The sequence below is a fragment of the Fundulus heteroclitus genome, chromosome 5, assembly GCF_011125445.2.
Source record: "Fundulus heteroclitus isolate FHET01 chromosome 5, MU-UCD_Fhet_4.1, whole genome shotgun sequence".
Lineage (NCBI taxonomy): Eukaryota > Metazoa > Chordata > Actinopteri > Cyprinodontiformes > Fundulidae > Fundulus > Fundulus heteroclitus.
This window is the reverse complement of record NC_046365.1, coordinates 13,183,001-13,196,730: the sequence shown is the minus strand read 5'-3', so window position 1 is coordinate 13,196,730 and position 13,730 is coordinate 13,183,001. Positions and strand designations below refer to the sequence as shown.

At 39.8% G+C, this 13,730-nt stretch overlaps 1 protein-coding gene across 18 annotated transcripts in view; it reads left to right on the top strand.

The window, feature by feature from the left end:
- Positions 1-13,730, top strand: part of slit2 (slit homolog 2 (Drosophila)) — a 146,086-nt gene that overhangs the window by 102,919 nt on the left and 29,437 nt on the right. For 7 of the 18 annotated variants that reach the window (XM_036136949.1, XM_036136939.1, XM_036136948.1 and 4 more), the window contains 10 exons: positions 548-619; positions 804-875; positions 3,560-3,631; positions 3,881-4,024; positions 7,058-7,221; positions 7,566-7,589; positions 9,685-9,702; positions 12,628-12,778; positions 12,907-12,981; positions 13,143-13,286. In XM_036136949.1, the coding sequence (XP_035992842.1) occupies positions 548-619; positions 804-875; positions 3,560-3,631; positions 3,881-4,024; positions 7,058-7,221; positions 7,566-7,589; positions 9,685-9,702; positions 12,628-12,778; positions 12,907-12,981; positions 13,143-13,286 (936 nt within the window). The remainder of the gene's footprint in view (positions 1-547; positions 620-803; positions 876-3,559; positions 3,632-3,880; positions 4,025-7,057; positions 7,222-7,565; positions 7,590-9,684; positions 9,703-12,627; positions 12,779-12,906; positions 12,982-13,142; positions 13,287-13,730) is intronic. The other 11 variants (XM_036136955.1, XM_036136943.1, XM_036136951.1 and 8 more) reach the window with 3 other exon arrangements.

Genomic DNA, 13,730 nt, shown 5'->3' with positions numbered 1-13,730 from the left:
TGAGAATGGAATCATTTCAGATCTGCAGATCCTTGTTTGGATAACATTTTTTTTGAGCTGGTTAAATTTTTTGGGATTAAAGCAAATCAGCAGGGAGAGTGCAGAAAACTGCAGTGCACAGTTGGTGAATAGAGATCAGCAAGAGAAAATGGTGTTGACTTAAGGGGAGGGTATCACTGTCAAATGACCTCTGTTGTTGGTTTTTTTCGTCCTCTTTTTTCCCTTTCGTTCACACTCGCTGCTCGGCGTGGTTTGTTTAGAACCTACTCATGGAGAGTCTGACTGGCACTTGATAAAACACGGACCCGATAGTCAAATGTGTGAGTCCACTTGTGTGCCCGTCTGGCTGCGTGCATGTTAAAGAGGGCAAAAGATCAGAGACATGTGACAGAGCGCGGCCACAGTCATCAAAGCGCCTTATCTGGGAAAGTTCCCCTCAGGCAGAGCCCTCGGGAATGAGCAGCGGTCTGCAATACAGCATAGATAAGTGTATGATAAAGAATGTTAATGTCGCTTCTCAATGGACTGAGTGTGTGTTTGGTTCCAGACGACTGGAGCAGAACGCCATCAAGGTGATCCCAGCTGGGGCCTTTTCTCCTTATAAGAAGCTGCGCAGAATGTGAGTGGATCAAAAGAGCTGTTTACGCTGCACCCCGTCAACCATAAACCAAAACTTTATGTTGCTGCGGTATCGGTGCTTGGTTTTGACCTTTTGTCATTCTGTTCTTCTGATTCTGGGTTTCTTTTCTTTTCCATGTTTTTATTTATTTATTTATGTATTTTTTATTTTTATTTTTTTGCAGAGACTTGAGTAACAACCAGATTTCAGAATTAGCTTCAGATGCCTTCCAGGGTCTACGCTCCCTTAACTCTTTGTAAGTATTCTGATTTATGTTTGCATTTAACTACCAGAAAACCACAAGCCAAAAAGTGTATTTTACCCCTTAAAGACATGTTTGTATGACACTCAAACAATCCCAACCCAGTATATACAGGGAAAACAAATAAAACACAGAGTGTGGAAGGGCTGTCCACAGCAAAACCTTGGCTGCTATTAAAGGAGTCAGATTTGTCCCAGAATCTGGTTTTCTGTTTGGGGGACGTACTTTGATCTCTATACAGTTCAGCAATGTAGAATTTTAGTTAGACTTTTTGGTTCTATTCAATCCTTCAAAATCATTTATTAGGTAAAGTGAAAAGTGTTGTATAAGTTCAGTCTAATTGCCATTTAAAGAAAAAGTATTTTTCTGAGTTTCCATCTGACACCAAAATGCAGATCAGTCTCAATATGGGGCTCCAGTATCGGGTTAAACAAGCTACAGCAATGTTTTGAAAACTGAAACACTCACAGCTTCTTCATTTGTTTCCAAACAGATGCAGTTTTCAGACCTGTCCACATGAAAGCTTTTCTTTTTAATAAATGCTGAAATAGCAACCACATTGGAAACACTGGGGGGTGGGTGGGTGGATTTGACTAATATAAAATTACAGAAAGTACACCAAACAAAAATAAATTAGGTCTAATCAGGGGCTCTGAACCTAAATATTTGAAAATATCTCGATTGGGACCCTCGATCCCATACTTAGGAACCAGATTTGAACATCCCTAATGAGTTAAGACATTTTAAATAGTTGGATAAAACATAAGAGTGTGGGAATGTTTTCTTGGCCTTGATGCTGTTGGGTTGAACCAAGAATTTGCAGCTATATTTCATTATACATCTGCATTTTAATTACCTTATGTTCATGGCATTCACAGTAATTGTGACGCACTTTTGTCAACCCCACTTCTTCGATAGATGTGCTTTCTGACTTTGAGCTGCACATCAATGCATTTAGGAAAGTTTGTCATTTGTCCATTTGCTGACCCTATATGACTGCACATGTAATCATTTATGAATAACCTAAAGGGTCACAAAATTGTTATCTTGAGGTCTTTTAGCTGTGACTTTATTTCTATAACACTCTAATAAGAAGAAATATTAATTAGGCTATGGATTTTTGTTTGCTATCTTTCCTCTGGACTTCACCAAACACACTGGTGATTCAAAGATAAATTTCATACAGAAATATGCTACTTCATATGTTTGAATATATGAACTCCAAAAAGTCACATTGCTTTTACTTACTTTCATATAATAGTGTTGAAAGGATCTCATTTCTATAAATCACTTTTTTCTTGTAGTTCGTATCTTTTTTTTCTTCAGTATTTTGGTTGGTGCATGGAAGTACTGAAATATCCATTCTGCCACACTGACAGTGTTGTTGAATCTTTCTGGTTGAACTGCCTTCCTTTTTATTTGCCTCCTAAAGGAGCCAAAGAGGTTCTTATGTGAGATGTACAGTTATTTCATCATGGAGTTGCATTAAAGTGTTGACTGGCCAAAGTCAATAACGGATCAACACTGAACAGCTCCTGTCAGTTCATTAAACGTTCACCTGAGGCACACCTTTTCATACTGACACCTTTCATATTAAAGCTCTGAGTGTCTTGTTTATTATTGGGTGGGTTGAGAGGATGTGAATGATAAGATGTATCTGTCTGGATAAAAACTAATGTACCTGTGAGACATTACTAAATCAGGCCTCATAGGGAAATCTTCTTAGCTCAATGAAATATGGGCCAACCTGCAACACCTGCGTCCAAAAAGCCAACAAAACACAACCTAACTCTGTGTAGAGATGACTGATAGCAAACGGGTGTTTGTTGGAGGAAGCAGTGGCAGCCTGGAGCTGTTGGGGTTTCTGCTCTGATGGTTTTAAACTTTTCTGGTAAAGTGTCTCACACCTGAAGCTATACTAGAAGTTATGCTTTCTAACATTGCCGTACTCTGAAAGCATGATGACACCTCATTATACAGTTGGATCCAGAGGGTTGACCCAAAGCCAGGTACAGGTTCAGAGCTTTTTCAGACTACAGTACTCTTAAAGCTTATTCTTATATTCTTGTAAACTGAGAAAATCTTTGCAGGTGCTTGCAGACTTATATTTTTATGTAAAAGGATTAATTTAACATAAAGAAAATCAGTTACGTGACATTTTTACTTCCTCTTAAGTGCAAATGTTGCCCTATATGGGGGTGGGGCGGACAGATAGATAGTGGATAGAAAATAAGGTACCATCTCTTCCCTAATATTGTGAAAACTCAATATTTCTGTGGATTGCCGAATATATATGAGTCATATTTTTCTTAACTGCAAACCGTGGGAATTTCTATCACAGGGATCTTTTTTTTTAAAAAAAAGTGTCTTACAGTGAGGGATTAATGTTGTCTTTGCCTTTGGAGCTGTCAGATTTTAATGGAAGCCTCAGTGTTCGTTCAGTAACAAAGTATTACGTCAAAAGTCAGAATAGTCATTCTGAATGTTATGTTTTTTCAGAATGTGCACAATAATCTTAAGGACACTTACTTTCTGCAAAAACTTCTTCAATAAAAAACTCATGGTATTATAACAGAACTGGTTGGGTAATTTCTCAACAGTTTATTTTCAGTGTCGATATTAAGGATGTTTCTAGATACAAGTCATGTCTAATTAATGGTGTGTTTGTTCTCCATCAGAGTCCTATATGGGAATAAAATCACTGAGATTTCCAAGGGACTGTTTGAAGGATTGTTTTCACTGCAGCTGTTGTGAGTACACACACACATGCACGCACGTGCACACACACTGTTAGGTTCAGCTTAATGGTCACATCTGCATCTCATTGATATTCAGCCGAAAAGTGCTTGCCTCAAACACGGCTACTGAGAAGAGACATCTTGACTAAAAGCCATCATCAGTGACCTGCAGCATACGCAGTATTTGTGCTGGAATGATAACAAGATAAAGCTTCTTTCATACTTTTCATTCTCCGTCATTCTCTCACTTCTTTGTTTCAGGTTGCTAAATGCTAACAAGATAGCCTGTCTGCGTGTGGACGCATTTCAGGACCTCCACAACCTCAATCTGCTCTCTCTCTATGACAACAAGCTCCAGACCATTGCAAAGGGGACGTTCTCCTCGCTGAGAGCAATACAAACACTGTATGTACTATCACACAAACATTCAGTGTTTTAAAGATTTTTTTAATTTATTTTTTATTTGACACATAAATGTTTCTGATCATGAAACAAATTTTAATGTCAAACAAAGGAAAACCTGAATTAATCCAAAACGTAATTTTCAATTGATCATATAATTTAGAGGGGACACGTCATGCTTTTAAGCTCTTCCTTTTCACATTTAAAAAATGTAAAAGGGAAAAATATGACCCAAAAATATTATAAAAAATATATACCCAGCACCTGGACAGACAACATTTGATTTTTCTGCACTACTAGAGACTCTTAAGTGTACAACATGTAATTAAAGGTTAACAAAGAGGATTTTGCATATGTCCCTTTTAAAAAGGGTCAAAAGAACTTAGTAAGTCACCCTGTGTGAAAGAGTAATGGCCACCCACACCTAATAACTGGTTGTGCCACCCTTAGTTGGCAGCAATAACTACTACCAAGCGTCTGTAGTGAGTCCTTTACATTGCTGTAGAGGAGTTCTGGTCTATCCTTTTTTGAAGGGTTTTCTTCTATTTAACTGCATTGGAGGGTTTTTGAGCATGCACATCCTGTTTAAGGTCACAGCATGATAATCAGATTTAAGTCCTTAAGGCCTCCCCAAATTCTTTACTTTTGAGCCATTCTGAGGTGGGCCTGCTGGTCTGCTTCTGATCTTCTGTCCTGCTGTGTAAACCAAGTCTGCAAACTCTCCCTTTATGCTGGAGAGGAGGAGACTAAGCTGTCCTTATCTTGAAGCAGAAAGCTTCCACTCCCAGACTATAACACTATAGAGGGCTGTTACTTTTACACTTTAATACATAAAATCAACATTTAATTTTTGTGTGGAACAAACTTTGTTTTATCGGAAACATGTAAATGTGACAAATACCCACAAAGAGAGGAAATTTGGAAGCATGCAAATACATTTTACACCAATGCACATTAATTGAAATGAGCACACAATAAAGCTTTATAAATCAAAAGGTGCAGAGAAGTTTCTGAACTGAAATAACGGTCTAAAGGAAAACCAAAATTTTTACTTTTTTCAATCATAATAGACAACTTTAACATGTTTCTTAAATTATTGTTTTTTATACTTATTGCCCAGTCTCACCATCAATCTTAAACCTCTGAAAGATACAACTCACAAAGCTTGTTCTTCTTACCAGGCCATCAGGTATTAAGATAGAAAATCCATCTTTTGATTTATGTAATCATAAGATGGATCTTCCTTCCGCTTTGGGATTTTTGGATCACAGAGCAAAATGTAATCCTGTCATTTTTAATTTGTCCTTTTTTCCTGCCGCTGATTTTCAATAGATGCACTGTCCGTGGTACTGAAGTTGCACACGGTTTTAAAGGTGTAGATTTTTTAGGTGTCTTCTTTCACTTTGCCCTATAATATTTACTTACTTATAGACATTATAGATACTTAGTTTTATAGTATATAAATACAAATGTTTAGTTTTTTTTCAAAAACCAAAAACTGCATGCTGTTGAATGAAAATTCTTAAAAGGCACAAAACAAGGCAAATTGCAGCTGAAGATTGAAAAAAAAAAAACACGGTTAAACAAAAATTTATCTGGTATATAAGCAGCCCCTAAATTGGTGAAACCTTAACTATACTTAAAAAATAAGTATATAATGGTTTTAAAAGAAGAAGGAATCCTAATGCCAAATTATTACCAAAGTATTCCCTTCCCTTTTGCATTAGGTGTTGCTGTCCCATTTGCTCATTAACCTCTTAAGCCCGAGGGTCTGTTTTCCAAAAAATTCATTCAACTTGTAGAATGTCTAAACTGCTAATCTTGTTATCAACTAACATAGAGGTCCTCGAGGATGACGTGGATCCTCGTGGATTGAAATTAATACAAGGGGACCCCTATTGTTTTCGTGCCATTTTTGTTACAGTCCGGCACAATTTTTAGAGGGGGACTCGCGGACAGAACAAAATTAATGAGTAGGTATTTTGTCTGAAGTTGGGTCACGGCACGGGGAGCTTCCTTGAGCGGTCACTTGCCACTTTTAGGTCATATTTTTAACATTTTATGAATAGCGCAAATTAGTTCTTGGCCACACTCCTTTTGGTTTCTCTGCTACAAGCTCTGAAAACACAGGCAGCTCTATGATCTCTAGAGTTTGAATAGCATAATGAAAACAATCAGGTGGTCTGTAAGTTTTTTGTGGTTGCATGATTACAGTAAAACTGTGGTATAAATTGTGCACTTTTCTACAGTGGCCAGCAGTCATAGGGATCTCGGTTTAATGGTGGAGTCAACCAAGTTACACATTTTTACAATTTAAAACCTCTTAAATGCCAAAAACATTAATTGCAGGTATTATGTGTACAAATAATTATCTGATGCAAAAGGTAAGTATGCAGTGGTAATATCCACAGCATAGGGTGTCTTGTACGGCTTTGATTATTTTATAGCATTCCTATGCAGTCTGGAAAAGTCGGGAATTTGATTTTAGTATTTTCTTGGTCTGCGTAAGGGTAAAAGAAATAAGAGTGAGGAAAATATTGTAGTTTCCAGATTTAATTTCCTGTTGTTGTTGTATTTGTGTCTTGTCTTCCTTCCTTCTTTCTGTCCTTCTTTTCAATTCTTATTACCTAGTTTCCTTCCTTTCTTCTTTGTGTCCTGCCTATATTTTTTTCTTTTTTTTGTAGGAAACCTGCTTTTAATTTTTTTTTCATAATCACTTACCTTGACTACCTGATAAGAATATTTTACTTTTTAGCCAGCGTACCATCACTGAGTGATGTTTTTTACAGTTAGTTGCACACTGATTATTTATCACACAATCCCACTTCAGAGAACCAATTACTTTAACTGGCTCTTATGCTTCATGTGTTTGTTGCGCTCCGCTCAATAGAGAAATCATAAAATAATGTCTGGAGTGCATGTACTGTGTGTGTATATATATATATATATATATATATGTATGTACATGTTTTTGACATCTTATTCCTGTGTTTTTGTGTGTTTTGTCTTTCCATGTCTCTCTGTGTGGTGAATCAGTCATTTAGCTCAAAACCCATTTATCTGTGACTGCCATCTGAAGTGGCTGGCTGACTACCTGCAGGAAAATCCCATCGAGACCAGCGGTGCCCGCTGCACCAGCCCTCGGCGGCTTGCCAACAAGCGGATCGGACAAATCAAGAGCAAAAAGTTCCGCTGCTCAGGTACAAATTACACTTTAATGCACGTATAAAAAAGGTGCACATTGACATGTTCCCTGAGGCTGGTTCTTTCTGATTATCCGAAGATAGACAACGAGACCCCCACACATAAAAAAAAAAAAATTATATACCAACAGTCCTCCCCTTTTGTTTTCACTCTGTGTATTCCTGCTGGGTTTTCCTTTCAGCCTCTCTCTACTAACCACTAATTCCCAGACTTCAGTATCTCCTGGGCTCTTTTCAATACTCGCATAAAGAGACGGATGCACACCATGAACATTCTCCTCTTTTGGGACATTTCATTCTTTTGCTGATTTTCATTTCCCCGTTCTCTGTCTCTCCATTAGCTAGAGAACAGTACTTCATCCCAGGTATTGTACATCGAGTTTGTGCGTGTGGGTTTTGCACTTTTTTCACTGCACACTCACCCGATGCAGTTTGCATTGACTGACACCTTTTGAAGGCAAGTCATCTCATCGACTTGTCATCGGGAAGTTTACTTATGGAGCACAGTGTTTAACCCGGCACAGGAAAATTCCACTCTTATACTTGCACTGGCTTTGTACTCTTGACTATGTACATCGCATGACACAAGTATTCAGACCCCTAAACCTTTTCATATTTGTCACACTGCAACCACAAACTTCACTATAATTATTGGGATTTCATGTGCATAGTTGTGAAGTGGAAGGTGCATGAAAAGGGTTGCATGTGTTTACTTTTAGCCGTTTTGTAATACAATGCCACTAAATAGAGTCCAGTCCACCCAATGGCTCTCAGAAGGCCCCTGATTCGTAAACACAGTCGGCCTCTGTGTAATTTAATCTCAGTATTATTACAGCTGTACCCTGTTCAGGGGAGCATTACTTATTTAAAGAAAGCATAGTTCTAACTCCTGTTTACAGTTTGCCATAAACCATCTAGGGGACACAGCAAACATGCATAAGAAGCCACTCTGGCCGGTTAAGAACAAAAAAAAAAAATTGGGAGGGGGATACAAAACAAAGACTTTAATGATGGGAAGATGGGTTGTGCTAAATGTGGGATAATCATAGATAAAATCTTGTTAGGGCCCACAAAAGACTGGACACTGTGGTAGAGTTTAACCTTCGTGCCAGACAACCACCCTAAAGACAAAGCCAGGTTTGCAATAGAAGGGTTTGGATCAAAGCATACTGATATGTTAGAACGGCCTAGTCAAAGTCCTGACATGCATTCAACAAATGCCCCGCCAAGTCTTGCTTTTCTCAGATGCTGTCCTACCAATCTGACAAACCTAAGCTGTTTTTAAGAAGAAATGGCAACAATTTCCATCTTTAGATGTGCAAAACTTGTAGAGACATACCCCAAAGGCCAGCATAAAAACTATTGTCTGAGGGGGGTATAAACAAATGTACACCAGGCATCTCAGGTTATTAGTTGTGAAAGATAAAAATTTTCCTTTTGCTTTTTAGTTTTGCGCTATTTTGAATTTGTCTCTTAAACAAACTCCCAGCATAATAGGCACAACAAGATTGTGTTTGCAACATGACAAAATGTAAAACAAAAAAAGTTATAGGGAAAATTAACACAGTCAGTATTATTCCTTCTCTCTCTATTTTTTTCTTTTTTTTCCCCAAGTCTAATGAAAAGTGATGTGTTTGGGTGTGTCTGTGAGCATATGTGTATGTTTCGCTCGCTGCAGAACATCAAAAGGTCACACAGTCACCACGCTCAGAGGGGTGTTGGGAAATATGCAAATCTGACTTGCATATGAGATCAGTAGCAGGGCTAAAGGCGGTCATTACCACAGCCGTGCACTAGAGCGGCGGGGTGCGTGTGTGCGTGTGCGTGTGTGTGTGTGTGTGTGTGTGTGTGTGTGTGTGTGTGTGTGTGTGTGTGTGTGTGTGTGTGCGTGCGCGCGCACGCATGCTTACTGCAGTCATTAACTCAGAAGCTCACCAGGGGGACAGAGGTTTCAAAGCCCAGATACCACATAGGGGGCAACGCTGAATAATTTAACAACATGTGAGACTGTAAAGTTGAATAAACATGCTCCGTTCCTTGGTGTAACCTTGGTATTGCAGCTCAGATCAATGCATCTTATATCCCTGAGTTTAATTTGCAATATGTTCACGGCTTGCAGGTGCTCTGCGCTCAAAGCGGCTGAAGTTTAATGTTCGCACCGTTGGCTCCCTCTTGGGGTCGTGTGTTCTTTCAATGTCACAGTCCTACGGGAAAAGCTTTAACCGTGTTTGGCTTCCAGAAAACCAGGAACGATCAGTGGCGCCTGCATGACTCTCACCATTCACAACTCATCACGTTACTTTAAATGAATCTCTACCTGGGAGAGAGAGCCGTCACAATCTGCCGATGGCATTCTTTTTTTCCTTCACACCCTTTTCCATCACCTTTTCTTTCTCATCAAATATAACAAATAAGTCAAATCCCTTCTTCTTTTTCCTACTGCCTTTCTAACACACTCAGGAGTACACCATGTCAGCTGTAAGTAACAGACACACACAAACACACACGACTGTCCATCAAAGTCCAAATCCCTCACCTCTCCTCCCAGAGCTGACCTCCAACTTTTGACCTTTTTGTGAATCCTCCTATCTGATTACCTGGAGTAAAAGATCATATTCCCATGTCTACGTGTTGGTACATTAGAGAGAGCTTCGTGTATTTTTCTTCTGTCTGTATCTGTATGGTGGTATCGGTGAGTGTGCGTAGTACCCAGACAAAAGGGTTCTCTTGTCTTGCTGCTGTAACTCTCCTCCCACTCCTCTTTAATAGCTGCTCTGTTCATGTTCCTCTTGTTCCTGAAATGTAGATGTTTTATTCTGACACCCTCTCTGCTCTTAGTTAAGATCACTTTCCTGTGTTTTCCACAAGCTCTCTTCCTTTGTTTTGATTCTTCACCCCTATTTCTTTTGCTGAAATTATCTGTCTTTTCCACCCTTGAATTTGCTTTCTTTCTTTAGTGTATTATTATATATTTCTACTCTTATTTTTTGCTTCCTTTTCTTCCTTTCTCAATTCCTCCTTCTGTACTGTTGTCCAGCTTTAGCTGTCCTCATTTTTGCTCCTTTTCATGCTTTACCGCCTTCCTAATTTTCTATGCTTTATCCCTCCCTCTGATGCCTTTTGCTCTCGTCACTTTTCAAAGTGCATTGCCTTGCAGAAGTATTCATAAACAGTGTACTTTTCACTTTTTGTCACTTTAGAACAACAAACTTTAATTTGTTTTCGTATTTTTGGATTAATTTAATGGTCCAAGACCAAATAGTACATAACTGTAACGAGTTAAGGAAAATAATCAGTGCTTCTCGTGTTATTTTTTACAAATAAAACTTCAAAAAGAGGAGTATGCATATGTGAGTCCTTACTTTGTAGAATCACCTTCCTCGTTGACAGCTTTGGCTTTGCGCATCTAGAAACAGATTTTTTTCCTATTCTTCTTTACAAAATAGATCAACTTCAGTCTGATCAGATGAAGAGCATTTGCAGGTTTTTACCACAGATCATTTTTATTCTATTCAGGTCTGGAGTTTGACTCGGCCATTCTAACACATGGATGCGCTTTAAACTTTTAATCTTGGGACTTAAGCTGCAGCCCTCTAACGTTATTGAACACTACTGCTTGATGAGCAGACAAATCAGTCACTCAGTTCTGGTGTGTTGGACCAGAGTCGCATCTAAAAGATGAACAACACTGGCCTTTGAAGGCTCCAGTGATTTCCCCCTGGTCTAAAGTGTTATATTGCAGCTCTGTGTTGTTCAGGGCCTTTGTCCCGCTGGATGCTGAACCTCTGCCCCAGTCTCAAGGCTTCTTTTTTTTTTCTCAGAATTTCTGAGTATTTTGCTCCATCCGTTTTTTACATCAATTCTGAAAAAAATGCTCCCTGTTCCTGCTGAAGAAAACCGTCCCCACAGCCTAATGCCGCCACCATGTGTCATCTTGGAATGGATGTGTTCATGGTGACTTTTAAAGTTAGTTTTCCTCCCCACATAGGATTTTTCCTGTAGGTCAACCAGATGTTTCTGTGTCCTTTACATGGCGTGACGCAAACTGTAAACATGACTTCTGGTGGCTTTCTTTCAGCGACGTCTTTCTCCCTGCCACTCTGCCATAATGTCCAGATGTGTGCACTGCACAATAATAATATCTCTGGAGGAGCTTATCTCTGCAGCTCCTCCATAGTTACTGAACAAACTTGAGCTGCTTCTCTGATTACTAGTGATGGATCAAACTCTGCGCTATGAGATGCCAAAGCTTGGAAAAAAAAAAATTATTTCCTGATTCTGCTTGAAGCTTCACAACTTTCTCTCTGACCTGCCTGCTGTGATCCTCATTGCTGCATTAATACTGAGATTGCATTACAGGCAGACCAGATTTCATGTCTGTTTACCAATTTGGTGACTTCTGACGTATCTTAGTTGGGTTAGATTTCGTTCAGCCGTATCATATTGACAGGGGGTAAATGGAAATATAAGTCACACCTTTTTCCATTAAAACTGTGCATACATTATCTTCTACTACTGTAACTTGACAGAACCTAAAAAAGTACAAGTGTGCAGACTTTTGCAAGGCACCGCATTTCACGGCTTTTTTTTTTTCACTTTTTTTAAAATCCTATCTCCTCCATCTCTGTTCTTCCTTCCCGCAGTTGCCAGTTTTGCAAATCCTTGTAGAAAAAGCCCTTTGCTGTCCTGTATGAGCCTCTTTCCCACTCATCTGCTCCTTCCTCTCCCTCTGTCCCTCCTGACCCCTGTGTTCCAGTGGAGGAGCAGTCAGTCGGCAGGTTGTTCCTTTGTGCTTGATCTAACCATGTGGCTGCCAAGTTCCTAAAGTGGAACATGGTTCTGTCAAGCACCATGGAACGGCGCTGCAAATACCTGCAGCATGGCCGAGACTCAAGAGAAACCAAACCCCTGTCGCTGCCCGCCTGTGTGTTTGTGCATGTGGTGTTTGGGTTTTGGATGAGCATTCTTCCTCTGTGATCTCATTTTTAAGCTGTTTGGTCTGGTTTCTAACAGCAACAGTCAGACTTTAGGATTTTCTGACGGGACAGAAAAGCTCCTAACTCTTTGTTCTCTCGTGGGTGCATGTGTGTCTTGTATCCTTATTTTCATAGATTGTGTGTCCTTAAATGTGCATTATTGCTCCTTTTCATCAGTGGCACACATGCGTATTCTGCATTCACAGATGCAAAAACGTTCCCTACATTTTCTTTGTATGTTTAGTTTACTTTGACAATTTCTACTATGAACAAAAGCAGCCCAGCTCTTTCTGTAATGTTTTGAAACTCTCGTCTTGTAACTCACCCAGAACTTTGGATATGCAGAGTTTTTGATGGAAACCATCCCAGGGTTTGCCTCCCACACAGTAAAAGTGTTCATTAACACGTTGGCTGTGATTGTGACCAGGTAACGAGGATTACCGCAGCAAGCTCGGAGGTGACTGCTTCGCCGACTTGGCCTGCCCCGAGAAGTGTCGCTGTGAGGGCACGACCGTCGACTGCTCCAACCAGAAACTTACCAAAATCCCCGACCACATTCCTCAGTACACCACTGAGCTGTGAGTCACCCTTTGTTTCTTGACCTCAGTGGGATTTCTGAAAGAAACCTCACGTCAGTCTCTTTCCCTTCTTATTTCCCTCTTACTCATTATTTTTGAATTCTCCCTTTTACCTCATGCGTTTCCAGGCGTCTCAACAACAACGAGTTCACCGTGCTTGAGGCAACGGGGATCTTCAAAAAGTTGCCTCAGCTGAGGAAGATGTGAGTCAGACTTGTTAATGTTATGAGATCAAAGTGTCAGAGATTTATGTCATGAAGTCAAGTTCGGGTCAAACAGAGAAAACTCAGACTATAAGCTTGTCGTCTTTCCATTGTATTCTTGCTGCTTCACCTCTTTCTGCCCTCTTTACTGTCCCCTGCAGTAACCTGAGTAATAATCGGATCGGTGACATCGAGGAGGGGACTTTTGAAGGAGCTTCAGGGGTCAACGAGTTGATTCTGACCTCCAACAGACTGGAGAACATACACCACCGCATGCTGAAAGGACTGAGTGGCCTTCGCACGCTGTGGGTACACACACACACACACACACACACACACACACACACACAGATATTGTCTCATTACAACCACAAGCTTACGTGTGTTTTACTGGACTTTTCTTGCGATACACCAACACAAACTATTGCTGAAACCTGAAGAAATCTGAAATCTAGGTGGGGTCCACTTTTATTAAGTGTCCTTTACTCAAATATCCATTAATAAAGTCCAGTGCTATTAAATCCATTTAGATGTTTTATGATTATTAAACCATCCTGCCATGGGTAGTTTAACCTCAGCACGAGTCCAGCTGTTCTGTGAAGGCCTTGAAGGTTTGCAAGGGAACATTAGTGAGCAACAACATCATGAAGACCAAGGAACACTGCAGACTGGCCAGGGATGCGGTTGTTGTGATGTTTAAAGCAAGGTTCATAAAAATGATACATGAAGCTTTGAACATCTCACAGAGC